Genomic DNA, 20277 nt, shown 5'->3' with positions numbered 1-20277 from the left:
TTTCCCATCAAACTATCACTTAAAAGCTATGTTGATGTTTTTTCAACTTCAGCCTTAGTTATGACCTTAGAACACTATAGCTCCAAGCAATGACAACAAAAAACTGACAAAAACAGTATCAAACTCATATCAGAAATAACTCTCTTTAATTTCTCTCCTTAAAGTCATAAAAATACAACGGTTAAATTTTAAAGCAAAAATGGCAGGCATACAATTTAAACAAAGCACCAATTAATTAGCAATGAGTTTAAAACATCCTTCTCAAAAACAGGCTTTTACCTACCTTATTTCTTTCAGCATTTTCATCTTAGCTGCGAGATTTTTCATTCTGGTATCTACACAGGTCTTCAGAGTGCTTTCTAAACGATGAGTCAAATCCACAGAAGCTGCTTTCTCTTGCTGAAACAAAAAATAAGCATATTCTAGTGAGACCCAAAAAGGAAATTGTATTTCTACTATAATTTAAATAATTTTTGGCTAGGCACAGTGGCTCATGTCTGTAATCCCAGCACTTTGGGAGACCAAGGAGGGCAGATAGCTTGAGTTCAGGAGTTCAAGAACAGCCTGGACAACATGGTAAAATCTCATCTCTACAAAAAAAAAATACAAAAATTAGCTGGGTATGGTGGTGCATGCCTGTACTCTTAGCTATTTAGGAGGCTAAGGTCAGAAGATGGCTTGAACTAGGGAGGCAGAGGTTACAGTGAGCCAAGATTGTGCCACAGCACTCCAGACTGAGCAACAATGTCAGACTCTGTCTCAGGAAAAAAAAAGTTTCTGAATTTGAATAAAACAGAATCTAGCTATTGAATATTTTTATTTCAAATTAATATTTATTTTTAATTGCTTCACTTAAAGAAAGATGAAGGCTTTATTGATCTAAATAAACTATTAACAGTCTTGGCAGAGCTTTCTGGAACACATTCATTTTTTTTGGTGCTGTGTCTTTTTTATTTTTATTTATTTTTTTTTTTTTTTCTTGAGACGGAGTTTCGCTCATGTTACCCAGGCTGGAGTGCAATGGCACAATCTTGGCTCACCGCAACCTCCACCTCCTGGGTTCAGGCAATTCTCCTGCCTCAGCCTCTCGGGTCGCTGGGATTACAGGCACGCGCCACCATGCCCAGCTAATTTTTTGTATTTTTAGTAGAGACGGGGTTTCACCGTGTTGATCAGGATGGTCTCAATCTCTTGACCTCGTGATCCACCCGCCTCGGCCTCCCAAAGTGTTGGGATTATAGGCGTGAGCCACTGCGCCCGGCCACTGTGTCTTTTTAAAATTGTGGCAAAATATACATAAAATCTGTCATTCTAACCATTTTTAAATGTACAGTTTTATAGCATTAGGTACATTCATATTGTTGTGTAATCATCAGCGCCATCCATCTCCAGAACTTTTTCATCTCTCTTAATTAAAACTCTGTATATATCAAACACTACTTCCTATCTCCCCTCCCCACAGCTCCTGGAAACCACCATTCAACTTCGGGTCTCTACGGATTTGACTACTCTAGGAACTTCAAACAAAAGGGCTACATGCAAATATGCCTCTATTCATGTCAAGCAACAACTCCCTTTGGCACAGGGAGTATTCTAAACAACAGAGAGAAATATTTCATAAAGACAAATGTCAATTCATCATAAAGATCCAATAATTCTAATGCATATTTACCTAACAACAGGGCCTTTAAAAACTCACAAAATCTGATAGAACAAAAGGGAATAAAACAGATAAAACTAAAATAATATTTAGATTTCAACACTTCTCTCTCAGTAATTGACTGAACAAGTAGAGAGAGAATCTGTCAGGGTCTAAAAGACTTGAATACCACTATCAAGCAATTCAGCCTAACATTGATAAAACACTCCACCCCACAACTATAGAATACACACGACTTTTAAAAATGCATGAAACATTTCCAAAGACTGAACATATGCTGAATATGAAACAAATGTCAATAAATTTAAAAGGACTGAAACCATTCAGAATATGCTGATACCAATAAAATCAAATTAAATTAGGAATCAGTAACAAAAATATATTGCGAAAAACACTATCCAAAAGAAAAGAATTAACATGCACTCCTACATTTACTGCAGCACTATCACAGTATCAAAGAGATGAAATCAAGCTAAGTATCCATCAATGGATCAAGAAAATGCAACATATACATACATATACAACGGAATACAATTCAGCCATAAAAAATAATGAATCCTGTCATTTGCAGCAATATGGATGGACTGCATGTCATTCTGTTAAGTGAAATAAGCCAGGCACAGAAAGACAAATATTTTACATTCTTGTTAATATGTGGGAGCTAAAGTTGATCTCATGGAGGTGGAGAATGGAATGACCGATAGCAGAGGCCAGCAAGCGTGTCTTAGAAATAGAAGAATAAAGAGAGGTTGCTTAATGGGTACAAATATACAGTTAAATAGAAGGGATAAGTTCTAGTGTTTGATAGCAGATGACTAGAGTTAAGCATGTATATTTCAAAAGAGCAAGAGAGGTCTTGAAACGTTCCCAACATACAGAAATGGTAAGTCCTTGACGTGATGGATATCCTAAATACCTACACGTCACCATTACACAATCTATGCATATAACAAAACATCACACATATATCAATAAATATATACAAATACTATGTATCAATAAAAAAATAAAACATATATCAGGGAAATCTTCAAGTATGTGGCAATTAAACAAATAGCTCATGGTTCAAAACAGGAGTCACAAGAAAATGTTTTAAATATGCTTCACTAAAAAATAAAACATATTGTGGTTTGTAAATAAAGCAAAGCTTAGAAAGAAATCTTTCTCTCTAAAAGTATCATAAATGAACAGGCCAGGCATGGTGGCTCACGCCTGTAATCCTATCCTAGCACTGTGGGAGGCCAAGGCAAGTGGATCATGAGGTCAAGAGATCAAGGCCATCCTGGCCAAGATGGTGAAACCCCATCTCTACTAAAAATACAAAAAAGTAGCTGGGTGTGGTGGCACGTGCCTGTAGTCACAGCTACTCGGGAGGCTGGGGCAGGAGAATCACTTGAAACCAGGAGGCAGAGGCTGCAGTAAGCCGAGACTGTGCCACTGCACTGCACTCCAGCCTGGTGACAGAGCGAAACTCCATCTCAAAAAAAAAAAGAAAAGGAAAAGATTTAAAATAATCATATGGGGAACTTCAGGTTTTTGTTTCACATGTAAGAAGCCCAGAAATCACTATGTCATCCTAACACATATTAAAAAGCTGAACAAAGTGAAAATCAACAACCTTTCTCAGATCTGCAACAAAAGGTAAAACAGGTAGGGTCACTGGGAAAACTGCTACACCTCAAGTTAAACAGACAGATAGAGATACAGAGAATCACAACACACTGGAACAAACATCTCTACAGGAAGCAATGCACATGTAGCAAAACTTGAACTGCCGACAAACTGCTAAAAACTAGGTGTGGGCAAGACTGAAAGCCAAAAGTTCCAGGGGCATCCAGTCACGGGGATCTCCCATGCTTTTGTTAGTTTCACCTCCATGAGCTAGATCAGGTTGTCACAGTAAATACAGTATCATAGATATTATTACAGTAAAATGCTCTCATGCTTCCAGCAGTAGGAGAAAAAAACAAACCATTTTGAAATAACCCAGAGCACTCTGTAATTCTTTACAGTATCTACCCTGAAAAGAAACCAGTTAACCAGAGCCTAACCTGCTCAAGTTTCATCAAAGCCTAACTGACATGGGAGAAAGGAAATATCCAATTCCAGCCAGCTCTATCCTTCCACATGGGAGGAGGTAAATACCCAACTGCATCCTATTCTAGCCATCCTATCCCACCTAAAGGGGCAGGGAGGGGGGTGGTGAGGAATGACAAATGCTTGTGAATTCACAGGCCAGAGACATAGATTCACAAAAAGACTGAGACCTAATCATAGGACTATCCAACACATCACTCCCCGCTACATCTTACAACTACATTGTTAAAGACATATTTAAAGCAATTGCTTTTACCTGATATATCATATACAGTTATCAAGAAAAAATTTATAGCCAGGCACAGTGGCTCATGCCTATAATTCCAGCACTTTGGGAGGCTGAGGTGGGTGAATTGCTTGAGCCAAGGAGTTCGAGACTAGCCTGGGTGACGTGACAAAATCATTTCTACCCAAAAAAATACAAAAAATTGCCAGGTCTGGTGATGCATAACTGTAGTCCCAGCTACTCAGGAGACTGAGGTGGGAGGATCACTTGAGCCCAGGAGGTAGAGGTTGCAGTGAGCCAAGATCACACCACTGCATTCCAGACTAGACAAGAGGGCAACACCTTGTCTCAAAAAAAAAAAAAAAAATAGGCCAGGCGCAGTATCTCATGTCTGTAATCCCAGCACTTTGAGAGGCCAAGGCAGGTGGATCACAAGGTCAGAAGATAAGAGACCAGCCTGGCTAACACAGTGAAACCCTGACTCTACTAAAAATAAAAAAATTTTTTTTAAATTAGCCGGGCATGGTGGTACACACCTGTATTCCCAGCTACTCAGGAGGCTGAGGTAAAAGAATCGCTTGAACCTAGGAGGCAGAGGTTTTAGTGAGCCAAGATCATGCCACTGCATTCCAGCCTGGGTGACAGAGTGAGACTCCATCTCGAAGAAAAAAAAAAAAAAAAGTAAACATTACCAAGCATACTCAGGGGCAAAAACTACAGTTTGAAGAAAGAAAACATTCAGAACCAGATGTGGAAATGGGGAAGGGATGCTGAAATTATCAGAGAATGAATTTAAAACAATTATGATTAATATGCTGCACATTGTAATGAAGAAAGTAGATAGCATGCAGTAACAACAAATGGGCAATGTAAGCAAAGAGACAGAAATCCTAAGGATGAACCAAAAAGAAATGTTAGATATCACAACACCGTAGAAGAAATCAAAAATGCCTTAAATGGGCATCCTAGCAGACTGGACATGGCTGAGAAAAGAATCTCTGAGCTTCAGTATACATTAATAGGAACCTCAAAACTGAGAAGCAATGAGAACAGACTAAAATGAAACAACAGAAGACCTACCAATTGTGGGACAACTAAAAAACATATGACATATGTGTAATAAGAATGCCAAAAAGAAAAGAAATACCTAAACAATACTGAGAATTTTCCTAAACCAAATCATAGATCCAGGAAGCTCAAAGACCACCAAGCTGAATGAATGCAAGAAAACAAATTAAAATACATATCATTTTCAGAGAAAATCGAAGATAAAGAAAAAAACTCAAGCCAGAGGAGAAAAAACACGATACCCATAGAGGAGTAAAGATAAGAATTACAGTTGACATCTGATATACTTTGGATGTTTGTCTACCCAAATCTCACGTTTAAATGTAATTTCCAGTGTTAGAAGTGGGCCTAGTGACAAGGTTCATGGGGGAAGCTGTTCATAAGCCTTCATGAACAGCTTAGCACTATCCTCTCGGTGGTGAGTCCTCACTCAGTTCACATGAGATTTGATTGGGACATACCCCTTCTCTTCCTTGCTCCCCTCTCCTTGTTCCCTCATTCCCCATGTGATATGCTGCTTCCCCTTTGCCTTCTGCCATGACTGTAAACTTCCTAAGGCACTCGCCAGAAGCAGATGTTGGCACCAGGCTTTCTATACAGCCTGCAGAACTGTTAGCCAATATAAACCTTTTTTTTTTAATTGTACTTCAGGTGCAGATCATGCAGGCTTGTTGCATAGGTACATACGTGGCAATGTAGTTTGCTACCTCTATCTCCTGCCCATCACCTATCTGGCATCTCTCCCCATGTTATCCCTCCCTACCCCTCACTGTCCCTCCCTTATCCTCCTCCAACAGACCCCAGTGTGTGATGCTCCCCTCCCTATGTTCATGTGTTCTCACTGTTCAACACCAGCCTGAGTTAGAACATACGGTGTTTAGTTTTCTGCTCATGTTAGTGTGCTGCAAATGATGGTTTCCAGATTCATCCATGTCCCTACAAAGGACACAAACTCATCATTTTTTATGGCTGCATAGTATTCCATGGTGTGTATGTGCCAGAATTTCCTTGTTCTGTCTATCATTGATGGGCAATCGGGTGGTTCCAGGTCTTTGCTATTGTAAACAGTGCTGCAATGAACATACTTGTGCATGTGTCTTTATAGTAGAACGATTTATAGTTCTTTGGGTATATACCCAGTAATGGGATTGCTGGGTCAAATGGAATTTCTGTTTCTAGGTCCTTGAGGAATCACCACACTGTCTTCCACAATGGTTTAACTAATTTACACTCCCACCAACAGTGTAAATGTGTTCCTATTTCTCCACATCCTCTCCAGCAACTGTTGTCTCCAGATTTAATGATCACCATTCTAACTGGCATGACATGGTATCTCAATGTGGTTCTGATTTGCATTTCTCTAATGACCAGTGATGATGAGCAGTTTTTCATATGTTTGTTGGCTTCATGTATGTCTTCTTTTCAAAAGTGTCTGTTCATATCCTTCGCCCACTTTTGAGTGGGTTTTTTTCTTGTAAATCTGTTTTCGGTACTCTACACATTCAGAGAAACTTCTCTAGTAAAGAACTATAGAAATAATCCCTGAAAGTACAGTCTTTAAACCTTTTTTCTGTATAGTCAATCTCAGATTTTCCTTTATATCAATAAAAACTAACAAAAAATCTCCTTGGAAAGCATGCAAGGAAGTAGAAAATAGAGTGAAATATTTGTTCAATTAAATATTGAACCCAAAAAAGGCACCAACCTAGAAATCTATGTCCTAAATTATCCTTGAAAAGTGAAGATGAAATAAAAGGCTTCCTTAGAGAAAAAAAAAACTGAGGGACTATGCAACTAGTAGACCTTTCCTGCAAAAAATGTTAATATATTCTTTAAAGAAAAGAAAAATAATATAGGTCAGAAACTTGTTTCCACATTAAAAAGGAAGAGCATCAAAGCAGGAATAAGTGAAGGTAAAATAAAAAGTTTTATTTTTCTTATTCTCAATTTATGTAACAGAAAACAGTTTCTTTGAAAATAATAGCAATAAGGTATTGATTATATGTTTACATGTGCATATATCCTTACATATAATTACATATAAGTGAAATGAAAAACATCAACACAAGGTGTAAGAGGGAGAAATTAGGATTATTTTCTTACAATAAGGTGCTTATACTACCCATTAAGTGATATAGTGTTACTTGAAAGCAGGCCTGAATTAGCTGTAGATGTATACTGCAAACCCTAGAGAAACCACTAAAAAAGGTTTCTTAAAAAAGTATAACTGATGTGCTAAGAAAGCAAACAGACTCATATAAAATGCTCAATTAAAGCGCACACACACACACACACACACACACACACAAAATAAAAAGGTGGAAGACAAAAGAAGAGGCAATGGCATCAAACAGATCTTAATCCAATGCAATCACATCAATAATCACTCTAAAGGTCAACAGTCTACATCATGGGTCCCCAATCCCCAGGCCGCAAACTGGTAGGGTCCATGGCCTAGTAGGAACTGGGCCACACAGCAGGAGGTGAGTAGCGGGTGAGTGAACATTACTGCCTGAGCTTGGCTACCTGTCATATCAGCGGCAGCATTACAGTCTCATAGGAGCACAAACCCTATTGTGAACTGCACACATGAGGGATCTAGGTTGTGTGCTAATTATAAGAATGTAATTAATGCTTGATGATCTGAGGTAGAACAGTTTCATCCCAAAACCTCCAACCTGCCTCCCAGAAAAATTGTCTTCCATGAAACTGGTCCCTGGTGCCACAAAGGTTGGGGATCACTGGTCTAAATGCACCAATTAAAAGACAGATTGTCAGAATGGATGAAAAAGCAAGATTCAAATATACACTGTCTACCAGAACCTACTTTAAATATAAAGATACCTATGGATTAAAAGTAAATGGGGCATAATGCCTCACCCCCATCATCCCAACACTTTGGAAGTCTGAGGCTAGAAAACTGCTAAAGACCAGGAGTTCCAGTCTGAAAAACATGTCAAAATCCATTTCTTAAAAAAAAAAATTGTCGGGCATGGTGTGCATGCCCATAGTACGAGCTACTCAGGAGGCTGGGGCAGGAGGACAACTTGAGCTCAGGAGTTCAAGGTTTCAATGAGCCATGGTTGTACTGCTGCACTCTATCTAACCTGGATGACAGAACAAGACCCTATCTCAAAAAATATATAAAATAAAAATTAAACAGATGAAGAAAAATATACCATGCTAACACTAATCAAAGGGAAACAAATTAACACAGGTACTAAACACTAGTAGCTATACTAATTTCACACAGAGTAGACTTCAAAGCAAGAAAAGTTTTCAGGGATAAAAAGGAACATTAAACAATGATAAAGGGGTCATTCTCTGCATGTGTCTAATGATAGAGCATCAAAATATATGACTCAAAAACGAACAGAGCTGCAAGGAGAAGTAAATAAATCTAATATTATAGTTAGAGACTTCAATATCCTTCTATCAGAAGTGGACAGATCCAGCATAGAAAAATCAGTAAAGATACATTGGAACTCAACAACATCAATAAATTGGATATAATTAACATCAATAGTCTACAGTTAATAATTAACATCTACAGACTGCAGCTGACTCTTGAACAAAGCAAGTGTTAGGGGTGCCAAACCTCCACACTCTTGAAAATCTATGTATAACTTTTGATTCCACAGAAACCTAATTACTAATAGCCTACTGTTGATCAAAAGCTTGACTGATAACACAAGCCATCAATCAGTAAGTATTTCATATGTTATATGCATTATATACTGTATTTTCACAGTAAAGTAAGCAAGAAAAAAATGTTACTAAGAAATGCATAAAGAAGAGAAGAGATATTTACTATTTATTAAATGAAAGTGGATCATCAAGGTCTTCATCCTACATCATCTTCACATTGAGCAGGCTGAGCACAGGGAAGAGGAGAGGTTGGTCTTTCTATCTCACAGATGGAGGAGGTGGAGGAGGTAGAAAGGAAGGCAGGAGAGGCAAACATAACTTATGTAACTTTTATATAAGTCATCCACATATAAGTAGACCCATGTAATTCAAACTCATGTTTGTTCAACAGTGAACTATACTTCATCCAACAGCAGCAGAATATACATTCCTGTCAAGATCACATGAAAGATTCACCAAAGCACACCTTAATAGAGTTAAAAGAACAGAAACCATACATTGTCTGCTTTCAGAACACAGTAGAATAAGCCAGAAATCAGTAACAGAAAGATAATTGAAAAAAAATCTCAAAACATGTAAGGCTTAAACAACACATTACTAATAACACGAGTCAAAGAAGCATGAAAAATTTAAAAATAAAGATAAAAATACAACTTACCAGCACAAGCAGTGCATAGACAAAAATTTATAGCATTGAAATGCAAATATTGCAAATGAAAAAAAACTAATAATAATAATCTAAGTTTGCTCCTTAGGAAACAAAAAAGAACAGGAAATTAAATCTTAAATATGCAAAAATAGAAAAGTAAAAATCAATCAATTTGAAAACAGGAAATCAACAGAGAAAATCAACAAACCAAAACTTGATATTTTGAAAAGATGAATAAAACTGATAACACTATAACCAGGCTAATTAAGAAAAATAAGACAGAGAACATAAATTGCCATTATCAGAAATGAAAGAGAAGTCATCAGTACAGATCTATGGGAAATTAAAAATTTAAAATACTATAAACAATTTGAGGCCCACAAATTCGATGACTTAAATGAACTGATTCTTTGAAAGATATAATCTGCCAAAACTCGGACAAAAATAAACAATCTGAACAGGCTTATTTCTAATTTTAAAATTCAATCAACCATTAATAACCATCCAAAACAGAAAGTGTCAGGCCTGTGTAAGTCCACTGATAAATTGTACCAAACATTTAAGGAAAAAACTATACCAATTCTCTGTCATAGAATAGAAGGAGAGGAAATATTTCCAAACTCATTTCATCAGGCCAGAATCACCCTAATACCGAAACCAGAAAACAACATTACAAAAAGAGAAAGTCAGCCGGGCGCGGTGGCTCAAGCCTGTAATCCCAGCACTTTGGGAGGCCGAGGCGGGTGGATCACAAGGTCGAGAGATCGAGACCAACCTGGTCGACATGGTGAAACCCCATCTCTACTAAAAATACAAAAAATTAGCTGGGCATGGTGGCGCGTGCCTATAATCCCAGCTACTCAGGAGGCTGAGGCAGGAGAATTGCCTGAACCCGGGAGGCGGAGGTTGCGGTGAGCCGAGATCGCGCCATTGCACTCCAGCCTGGGTAACAAGAGCGAAACTCCGTCTCAAAAAAAAAAAAAAAAGAGAGAGAGAAAGCCACAAACCAATATATGTCATGGATATTTTTGCAAAAACCTTCCAAAAAATTAGAAAATTCAATCCAACAATGTATAAAAATAGACTCAATGCTTGAAAAACACAGGCTTGAACTGCAAAGGTCCACTTACAGATTTTTCTCAGTAAGTTACATAAGGTGTAGCTGCCTAGTACACCTGGTATAACTTATTAAAAAAAAAAGTAAAATTTTTAATTTCTTTTAAAATACTTTTAACTTATTTATTTTTAAATAAGTTAATAAGTTAAATAATTTTAACTTATTTTAAAATTAAATAATATTAAGTTAAAATTAACTTATTTATCCCTCTACCTCTTCCATCTGTCACCTGTGAGACAAGATCAACCCATGCTCTTCCTCCTCAGCCTACTCAACATGAAAACAATGAGAACTAAGACTTAGTAAATATATTTCTTCTTCCTTATGATTTTAATAGTATCTTCCTTTCTCTAGTTTACTTTATTATAAAGATACAGTATATAATAAATACAACGCACAAAAACAAGTGTTTATTAGAATAAATTATTTCAGAGCGGGGCTTCAAGATGTCTCACTAGAGGCCACTGGTATATTCCTCCCCTTGAAAAAAGAGCCAAAATAGCAAGTAGATAATTACGCTTCGAATACATCACCTAAGAGAGAACACACAACTTCAACAAAAAGTGACAGGAAACACATAAAGCAACGAAGGAGAAAGAAGAGAAGCAGCCTTCTTGGCCGGGAGCCTGAACAGGCTCTTCAATGCATAGAAAGGGTAAATGAGAGACCCCCAGTGGCCCACATTCTCACTGCAAACTCCTGCAATCCTAGCCACAAAAGGGACCCTTGATCTTCATGTGGTCTGAGACACAGAGAGCTGCCCAGAGACTACACTATTACATTGCTCCCCAGAGGGAGCTCAAGCTGTGACCCATACACCCACTCCCCAATTCTAAACAACTACAAAATGATGCCATTTTGCGTGCACATCCTGGTTTAGGGCCCAACATCCCCTACAACTCCACAACCTTGAAACTCCACAAAACTGACATCTCCGGCCCACAGCCACCACTGCAGGAAGTATCAGGAAGAGGTAGTTCCCCAAAGCAGAGGAAGAGCCATGCATCTTGATGACCATGAGGAAATGCTATCCCATTTGCAGCTACCACCATGACTGGCTGCTGCTGCCACAGAACTAAAACATAAGCCACTAGCAGCCATTCTACCCCCAAGGAAATAGGACAACCATGCATTTTCACAGACCCAGAGAAAAGGCTCTCCTGTCCCACAACCACTGTTGCTTTTAGCTGCTGCCACAGTTGAGGCCAAACTGCATGCCACTGGCAGGAACCCCAACCCCACCAGCAGAGTGGCAGCCATGCATCTTCACATGACCCAAGGGAGGGCTACCCAACCTATAACCTCAGACAACGCTAGCTGCTGCTACCACCAGCATCAAACTGTGAGCTATTTACAGTGACCCTGCTGCCCTAAACAGCAAAGCTGCCACACATTTTCACACATCCAAAGGACAAACTTTCCCACCTGTAGCTGCTGTCCTTGCAAACTGCCACCACTGGGACAAATATAAAAACAAATTACACATTCACCAGCCACCTCCATACATCTGCTACCACTGAAAGCAACCTCACCCTCCCTAGTAACAGGGCTGCAAAGCAAGCACTGCCACCCCTATTCAAGCATTCCATTGGAAACCTGGGCATCATCCTGCACCTGCCTACCACCATCAGAGTCTGCACATACCATCTGGACGTAAGGACAAGTCCACTCAACTCAGCTTCATACTCCCTCACCAGTGCCTGAGCACACCACCCAAGGCCCTGAGTATCACCCAGCCCAGTCCACCACAGTACTTGCACTCCTCCCAAGGGCCCAAGATCAGGCCTGCCCAAGCTGCCACTACCAACACATTCATTTGGCATCCATTTGCACGTGCTACCTGTGGGCCTGAATGACCCACCCAGCACATCACAGCCAGCACCAATACCAGTGTAGACCACTTGGAAACCATAGGCTTGGCCAGCCACTGCTACTATTACCTACATTGTGCCCATTGCCTAGGAGCCCAAGAACCCACTCACCCATCTGACCCACCACTCCCACTATTGGCACCCAAGCAAGACTCCTGGAAACCCAAGCATTGGCCAACCTGGGCTCACAGTAGTGTCAGCATGTGCTGCCCTGGAAACCAAGAACAAGCATACTTTCCCTGGCACTGCTACCATTGTGGCCTGAGGACTGGCAAATGTGGCATTCCTGTACCCAGAAAAACTTCTCCACAGCCCCCACTAACAACCATACCCTTAGCCATTGAGGAAATCACAAACACCACCGACTGTTTACATCCAAAGGAATCATAAAAAAACTATACTACTGCATGAACACAGAATTGAAGCCAAAGGGCCCTACCCAACCAACATCATAGGTACATCTTCAGGAAAAGGTACTCCCCTACAAAATTATTTCTAAAACACTGGAAGAAGCAACTGTTATACCCAATGCACAAACATATAAAAGAAACAAAAACACAAGAAAATATGATAACTCCAAAGGAAGTTAGTAATTCTCCACTGACAGATCATAACCAAAAAGAAATCTTTGAAATTTCAGATTAAAAATTCAAAATGCTGATTTTTAAAGAAGCTCAATGAGATAAAAGATAATCCTGAAAACTAATATAAAGAAATCAGAAAAACAATTCAGATTATAAATGACAAGTTTAACAAATAGATATAAAAAGAACCAAACAGAAATCCTAGCACTAATGAATTCACCGAATGAAATACAAAATACATTCTAACGCTTCAATAATATACTAGAGATCTAGGCCTGGCATGGTGGCTCACCCCTGTAATCCCAACCCTTTGGGAGGCTGAGGCAGGAGGATCATTTGATCTCAGGGGTTTGACAAGAGCCTGGTCAGCATAACAAGACCTCATCTCTAATAAAAATTTAAAATATTAGCTCAGCATGGTGGCATACACCTGGAGTCCCAACTACGCAGGAAGCTGAGGCAGGAAGATCGACTGAGCCCAGACATTGGAGGCTGCAGTGAGCTGTGATCATGCCACTGCACTCCAGACTGGATGAAAAAACAAAACCCTGCCTCAAAACAAAACAACACAACAACAAAAATATACTAGATCTAACAGAAGAAAGTATTTCAGAACTTGAAGACAAGGATTTTTGAACTAACCCAATCAAAAATAGAGAAAAAAGAACAAAAAATGAAAAAAGCCTACAAGACATATGAGACACTATAATGTAAATAAATATTTGAATTTTCAATGTCACAGAAAAAGAGGGAAAAAAGGATCAAAACCACTTTGTATTTAACAAAGTAACAGCTGAAAACTTCCCAAGTCTAGCAAGAGAATTTAGACATTCAAATAAAAGAAGTTCACAGATGATCAAACAGATAAAATCTGTAAAGGTCTTCTCCACAACATATTATAGTCAAACTGTCAAATATTAAGAGGAAGAGTTATTTCTAAAAACAGAAGGAAAAAGGCATGTCATCAATTATAAGGAAACCCTATCAGACTAACACTAAATTTCTCAGTAAAATCCTCACAGTAGAGAATGAAATCATACATTCAAAGTACTAAGAGGAAACTGCTAGTCAAGAATACTATATCCAGCAAAGTGGTCTTTCATAAATGAAGTAGTAGTCTTTCCCAGCCAAGCAAAAGCTGAAGGAATTCATCAGCACTAGACCACCCCTACAAGAGATGCTTAAGGGAGGCCAATACCTGGAAGTAAAAAGGATGACAATCTGTGATCATAAAAACACATGAAAGTATAAAACCCACAGGGGTAGAACAAACACACAAGTAAAATCAAGAAAGGAATCAAACATTCTCACCACAGAAACCCATCAAACCACAATAATAAACAATGAGCGAGGGAGAAAATATTCAAGAGGGCCAACCAGACAAGGTAGTACTGTGTCTTCTCCACAGGGAAAAACCAGAATAGTAAATAGACACATTCTGAACAGATTGTCTAGGAATCACCAGAGAAGAGATAGAAAGCCTCAGAAGAAAGAATGGAGAGGGTTCAGGGAAGCATGCCCAAATGGAAACCAGCCGAGAGCCCAGAAAGGCTACTGTATGCAAGGAAACAGAGAAAACTCCCCAGAGCTCTGAAACAAGCTTTTACAACATTGGCTATAGGAGAAACTCTCAATTGACTAGGGCCTGGTACCTCATATATGGAGTTGCCTAAAGATCACACGGAGACATTGTTCCAGAAAAGGAGTCTACACAGAATCCCACAGGCATCCAAGTCTGGAGCAGCCTCAGCAGGGAGCCACTTTAACAGTTTAGATACCAGGGACTTACAGACATGGCTACAGCCACTATACTGCTGGAAAAAAAAGAAAAAAAGAGGGAGAACAAGCATGGCCATGCACCCCCAGAACACTTGCCACCCTGCTACAAGCTGCTGTTGAGACTGAGATATAAGTAGATCACACTCTCTATACCTTCTTGCTCACGCTGCTTGGCTGAGTGGTGACCCACCCTCTCTATCCCCATGCCCAAGGCACCATTTTCTGAGTTCAATGCTAGACTGAGTCCTGCCCTTGGCCTGAGTTCTAGATGACATGGCCACAGTCACAGCCCAGTAAAAAACCAACAGGGAAACCAGACTACCCGATGCTTATCTACAGAATACCCACCACCCTGCAATGGGCTGCTGTGAAACTGAGATGTAATCAGACTAAACTCCCCACAGCTTTTTGCCGATGCTGCTCACCTGGGTGGTGCCCAGGGCACAGGCCAAAAGTGTCATTTTTAGAGTTTAATTCTGAGCTGTAGCCCAACTTCAGCCTGAGTTTAAGCTGACATGAGTACAGCTGCTGCCCAGCCAAGGAGAGGCAGAAAAGCCAGGCTCCCCTGTGCACACCTGGGACAATACCCAAAGCCCTGCTATGTGCTGCTATGAGACTTAGACTTGAATAGAACACACTCCCCACCGCTTCATACCCATGCTGCTCACCTAAGAGAGGCCCCACCCTCTCTAGTCACAAGCCCACAGACAGCATCATTATGAGAATTTAAATTTGATGGCCTGGCAGCAGCAGCCACAGCAGACATTTTAGTCCCAGGTCAGAGACTGCCGCACCTGTTCAGGAACAAAGAAGCCTCTTTCTTACCTGTGTCTTTGAAATTACTGGGAGAGCTTGATACTAGATGACATATCTGATTCATGCTAGTCTGATCAGCCAAACCTGATGAGGTGATTCAGGTTACGAGTGTATACATCTTTCAAAATGTATCAAGCTCTACACAGTGTTTGTGCATTTGTTCCTGTATGTAAATGATATCTCAATATAGCACTAATAAAAAATAAAATTAATATTCCCTAACCCTATCCACTAGACATGCTATAACCCAGAAGCAAAGACTAAATCAACAGCTATATACATCCCTAGCACCCAAAGTCTAATATCTAAATACCTCTTGCCACTAAAAAGAACCGTAACTTAGAGAAATACCTTTTCCAGTATTGGAGTAAGAAATGCAGATGAGATGGAACATCTTGTTACACCAGAAGACAAGGAAGGAAGCTATCAGACTACTGGAATCACATCAAAAAGACACAGCAACAACTTAAAGAGACTTCCAAAGGCTATAAGGCTGGGCATCAAAAAGAATAATGGCTGCAGTCAATTAAAACACTCAAATATGTTTAAAATCCATTAGTTCATAATAATACTTAAAGAAAAATATCACCCTTGCTGGTCAACACTGGACAATGCTAGAGAGTAAACTTATTTTTCTGAAAACAGGTCCATAAAAAGGGAATGAATCAATTATTTTTCTTGCCTTTACCAAACAAACTAGGCTTGAGCATGACCAAATAGTTGAAATTTTCCAGGTAAGAAATACAGCACCTGATGAAAACATGGTTGTAGACAACAACCATCAATGGCTGCTAAAATCATTAGGTCACAGATTAATAAAAAATTTAATAATGGTAATTTATCCATTATGAATATCATCTGTTATGATGTCAAAAGGAAACAGCAGATAATTTAAAGAGACTTCAAAGGGGGTAATGTGTGTATCAGAAAGAAAAAAAATGGCTGCAGTGGATTAAAACACATCAAATGTGTTTAAAATTCATTAATTTAATCAAGGCATGGTGGCTCACCTGCCGTCTCAGCAACTGTGGAGCCAAATGCAGAAGAATCATTTGAGCCCAAAAGTTCAAGACCAGTCTGGGCAACATAGCAAACCATGTCTCTACAGAAAATACAATTCCATGCTCATGGATAGAAAAAATCAATATCATGAAAATGACCATACTGCCCAAAGCAATTTATAGACTAAATGCTATTCCCATTAAGCTACCACTGACTTTCTTCACAGAATTAGAAAAAACTACTTTAAATTGCATATGGAACCAAAAAAGAGCCCACAGAGCCAAGACAATCCTAAGCAAAAAGAAGAAACCTGGAGGCATCACACTAGCTGACTTCAAATTATACTACAAGGCTACAGTAAACAAAACAGTGTGGTACTGGTACCAAAACAGACCAATGGAACAAAACAGAGGCCTAAAAAATAACACCACACATCTACAACCATCTGATATTTGACAAACCAGACAAAAAAGAGCAATAGGGAAAGGATTTCCTATTTAATAAATGGTGCTGGGAAAACTGGCTAGCCATATGCAGAAAACAGAAACTGGACACCTTCCTTCACTTTATACAAAAATTAATTCAAGATTGATTAAAGACTTAAATGTAAAACCAAAAACCATAAAAACCCTAGAACAAAAACCTAGGCAATACCATTGAAGACATAAGCATGGGCAAAGACTTCATGACTAAAACACTAAAATGGCAACAAAAGTCAAACTTGACAAACAGGATCTAGTTAAACTAAAGAGCTTCCGCACAGCAAAAGAAACTATCATCAGAGTGAAGAGGAAATCTACAAAATGGGAGAAAAAATTTTCCAATCTATCCATCTAACAAAGATCTAATATCCAGAATCTACAAGGAACTTAAATTTACAAGAAAAAAACAACCCCATCAAAAAGTGGGTGAAGGATATGAACAGACACTTCTCAAGAGAAGACATTTATGTGACCAACAAACACATGAAAAAAAAAGCTCATCATCACTAGTCATTAGAGAAATGCAAATCATGTTCAGCTCACATCGGGGTCACCACCTGAGACATTGATCATCACGTTCACAGGTCTGTCCTGCAGACCCTGACTTAGCAATGGATGCATGAAATACACTCACATACTTAGTACACTGATTTGAGTGAGCTAAGGATGGTCATCAGCTGCTTTCAGAGGACACTTGCAGCTAACTGACCACTATTCCCTATTCCTCCTCACATTTACTCAGTAGAGATTTAATAACAGAGGTTCTAAGTCAACACATTTGTGGATAATTAACATGGTTAAAAGAGTGGTTTCATGAATGATAAAAGCTTTTGGTTCCTAGGCTCAGAACAAACACCATTAATGAGTAATCCCCTTTGACCTCCGGAGAGGACCATCAGGCACAAAGTTTACAGAGACAAAGAAATTCGGGGTAAACAGACTTAACTGGGGAAGGTTTTATTATCACTAATCTTCACCTTATGACCTAATGCTCTAAGGCAGGCATCCCCAAACTACGGCCCCTGGGCCGCATGCAGCCACCTGAGGCCATTTATCCAGCCCCCCGCCATACTTCAGGAAGGGGCACCTCTTTCATTGGTGGTCAGTGAGAGGAGCACAGTATGTGGCGGCCCTCCAACGGTCTGAGGGACAGTGAACTGGCCCCCTGTGTAAAAAGTTTGGGGATGCCTGCTCTAAGGTAAGAACTGGTTGCTTTCAGCCAGTCTCATTAAAACCTTTCAGCCTTCCAAAATGTTTGAGACTTTAATTTTATAACATCCCTAATACTTCCCTTAATATTTTGCCAGCCACCCCAAGTGAATCTCAGCACACAATGAGATATATCTCATGCCACTTAGAATGGCAATCATTAAAAAGTCAGGAAACAACAGATGCTAGCAAGGATGTAGAGAAATAGGAATGCTTTTACACTATTCGTGGAACTGTAAATTAGTTCAACCACTGTGGACGACAGTGTGGCAGTTCTTCAAGGATCTAGAACCAGAAATACCATTTGATCCAGCAATCCCATTTCTGGGTATGTGCCCAAAGAATTACAAACCATTCTACTATAAAGACACATGCACATGTATGTTTACTGCAGCACTATTTACAAAAGCAAAGACCTGGAACCAACCCAAATGCCCATCAATGATAGACTGGATCAAGAAAATGTGGGCTGCAGGCTGAGCGCAGTGGCTCACGTCTGTAATCCCAGGACTTTGGGAGGCCAAGGCAGGTAGATCATCTGAGGCCAGGAGTTTGAGACCAGCCTGGCCAACATGGTGAAACCCTGTCTCTACTAAAAATACAAAAATTAGCCAGGCGCAGTGGCAGACACCTTTAATTCTAGCTATCAGGGGCCCAAGTCAAGAGAATCGCCTGAATCCAGGAGGCGGAGGTTGTAGCGAGCCCAGATCATGCTATTGCGGATATAAATAAGGCAAGTTTTAATTTTAAAAAAAGAAAAAGAAAAGAAAATACAACATTTAGCCAGGAATGCCTGTAGTCCTAGCTAACCAGGACACTGAAGTGAATAGACTGTTTGACCCTGTGGGGACAGAAGTTACAGTGAGCAGAAATCACACCACGGCACTCCAGCCTAAGAAAAAGAACAAGCCTGTCTCAAAAATAAACAAACAAACAAACAAACAAACAAAAACTCAGAATAATGAGATCTGGTGGGGAGCTTATGGGTTAATAAACACATCCAAGACCTGGGAAGGTGGCACACTCAGAGAGGTCATGGAAGCTCTGTACTTCCTGCCCTGGTACCTTGCCTTATGCATATCTTCCATTTATTTGACTGTTTCTGAATTCTATCCTTAATAATAAAACTCTAAGTATAGCATTCCTCTGAGTTCTGTGAGTGGTTCTTGTTACTTCCCTAACCTGAGGGCGGGTCATGGGAACCCCCAAATTCATAGCGGGTGAGTAGATATTCGAGTAGCCTGGGAACCCCATTTGTAGCTGGCATCTAAAGTAGGGACAGTTTTATGGAACTGAGTCTTTAACTTGGAGGATATGTGCTAAGTACAGGCAATGTAGTGTCAGAATGGAACTTAATTATTGGACACCCAGTTGGTATCAGAGAATTGGAGAACTAGTGCTGGAACAACACATTTGGTATCAAACATATATATACACACACACACATTTATCAATCACACTGTATTCCTGAGGGGGAAATTTTTTTGAACTAGAATCTGAGCAAACCTGGAGACCTGATTACCATAAAAGAAGACACATGTGGAGATCAAGAAGCAAGTTAAGCAACACAAGGATGCAGGTTAAAGCAAATTAAGAGAATTATCAACCAAAATGTAACGTATGGGTCTAACTGGGATCCAAATTGGAGAGAACCATGATCAACATGCCTACAATCATGTGGCATTCATGACACAATATGGCAAATTTGAATACTGCCTGGATATAAATGATATTAAGAAATTATTGTTTATTTTTAAGTATGAATAGTATTATTAAGACTTTTTAACTTTTTTTAATTAGTCATAATACTGAAGAATATGAAACAATATGATTAAGACTTGTTTTAAAATAATCCAGGAAGTATAAATTTTTCAAAAGATTGGCCATGTATTTTAATTGTAAAAACTGGGTGATGGTCACATGAGACACAATTATTCAAGTGTCTCTCCTTTTAGAATGTTTCAAAATTCCCTTAAACAGTTTTTAGAAGAACATAAAGGGAAATGTAAATGAGAAATTATTAAACTTTCAAACATCCAATGAAATCCAAAGACCATTAGTCTGGAGTG

The 20277-nt window shown here is 39.3% G+C and overlaps 1 protein-coding gene and 1 pseudogene across 2 annotated transcripts in view; both read right to left on the bottom strand.

Annotated features, from left to right (window-relative positions):
- STK31 (serine/threonine kinase 31) overlaps positions 1-20277 on the bottom strand; it is a 492334-nt gene that overhangs the window by 441795 nt on the left and 30262 nt on the right. For both annotated transcript variants that reach the window (XR_012512174.1, XM_074379615.1), the window contains one exon: positions 284-399. Coding sequence is in view for 1 of the 2 variants with exons in the window: in XM_074379615.1 (XP_074235716.1) it covers positions 284-399 (116 nt within the window). In the remaining variant the exon portion in view is untranslated. The remainder of the gene's footprint in view (positions 1-283; positions 400-20277) is intronic.
- Positions 6503-6609, bottom strand: LOC120365545 (small nucleolar RNA U3; annotated as a pseudogene).

The sequence above is a fragment of the Saimiri boliviensis genome, chromosome 10, assembly GCF_048565385.1.
Source record: "Saimiri boliviensis isolate mSaiBol1 chromosome 10, mSaiBol1.pri, whole genome shotgun sequence".
NCBI lineage: Eukaryota > Metazoa > Chordata > Mammalia > Primates > Cebidae > Saimiri > Saimiri boliviensis.
Note: the sequence above shows the minus strand (reverse complement) of the source record. Positions and strands in the feature narration are given on the sequence as shown.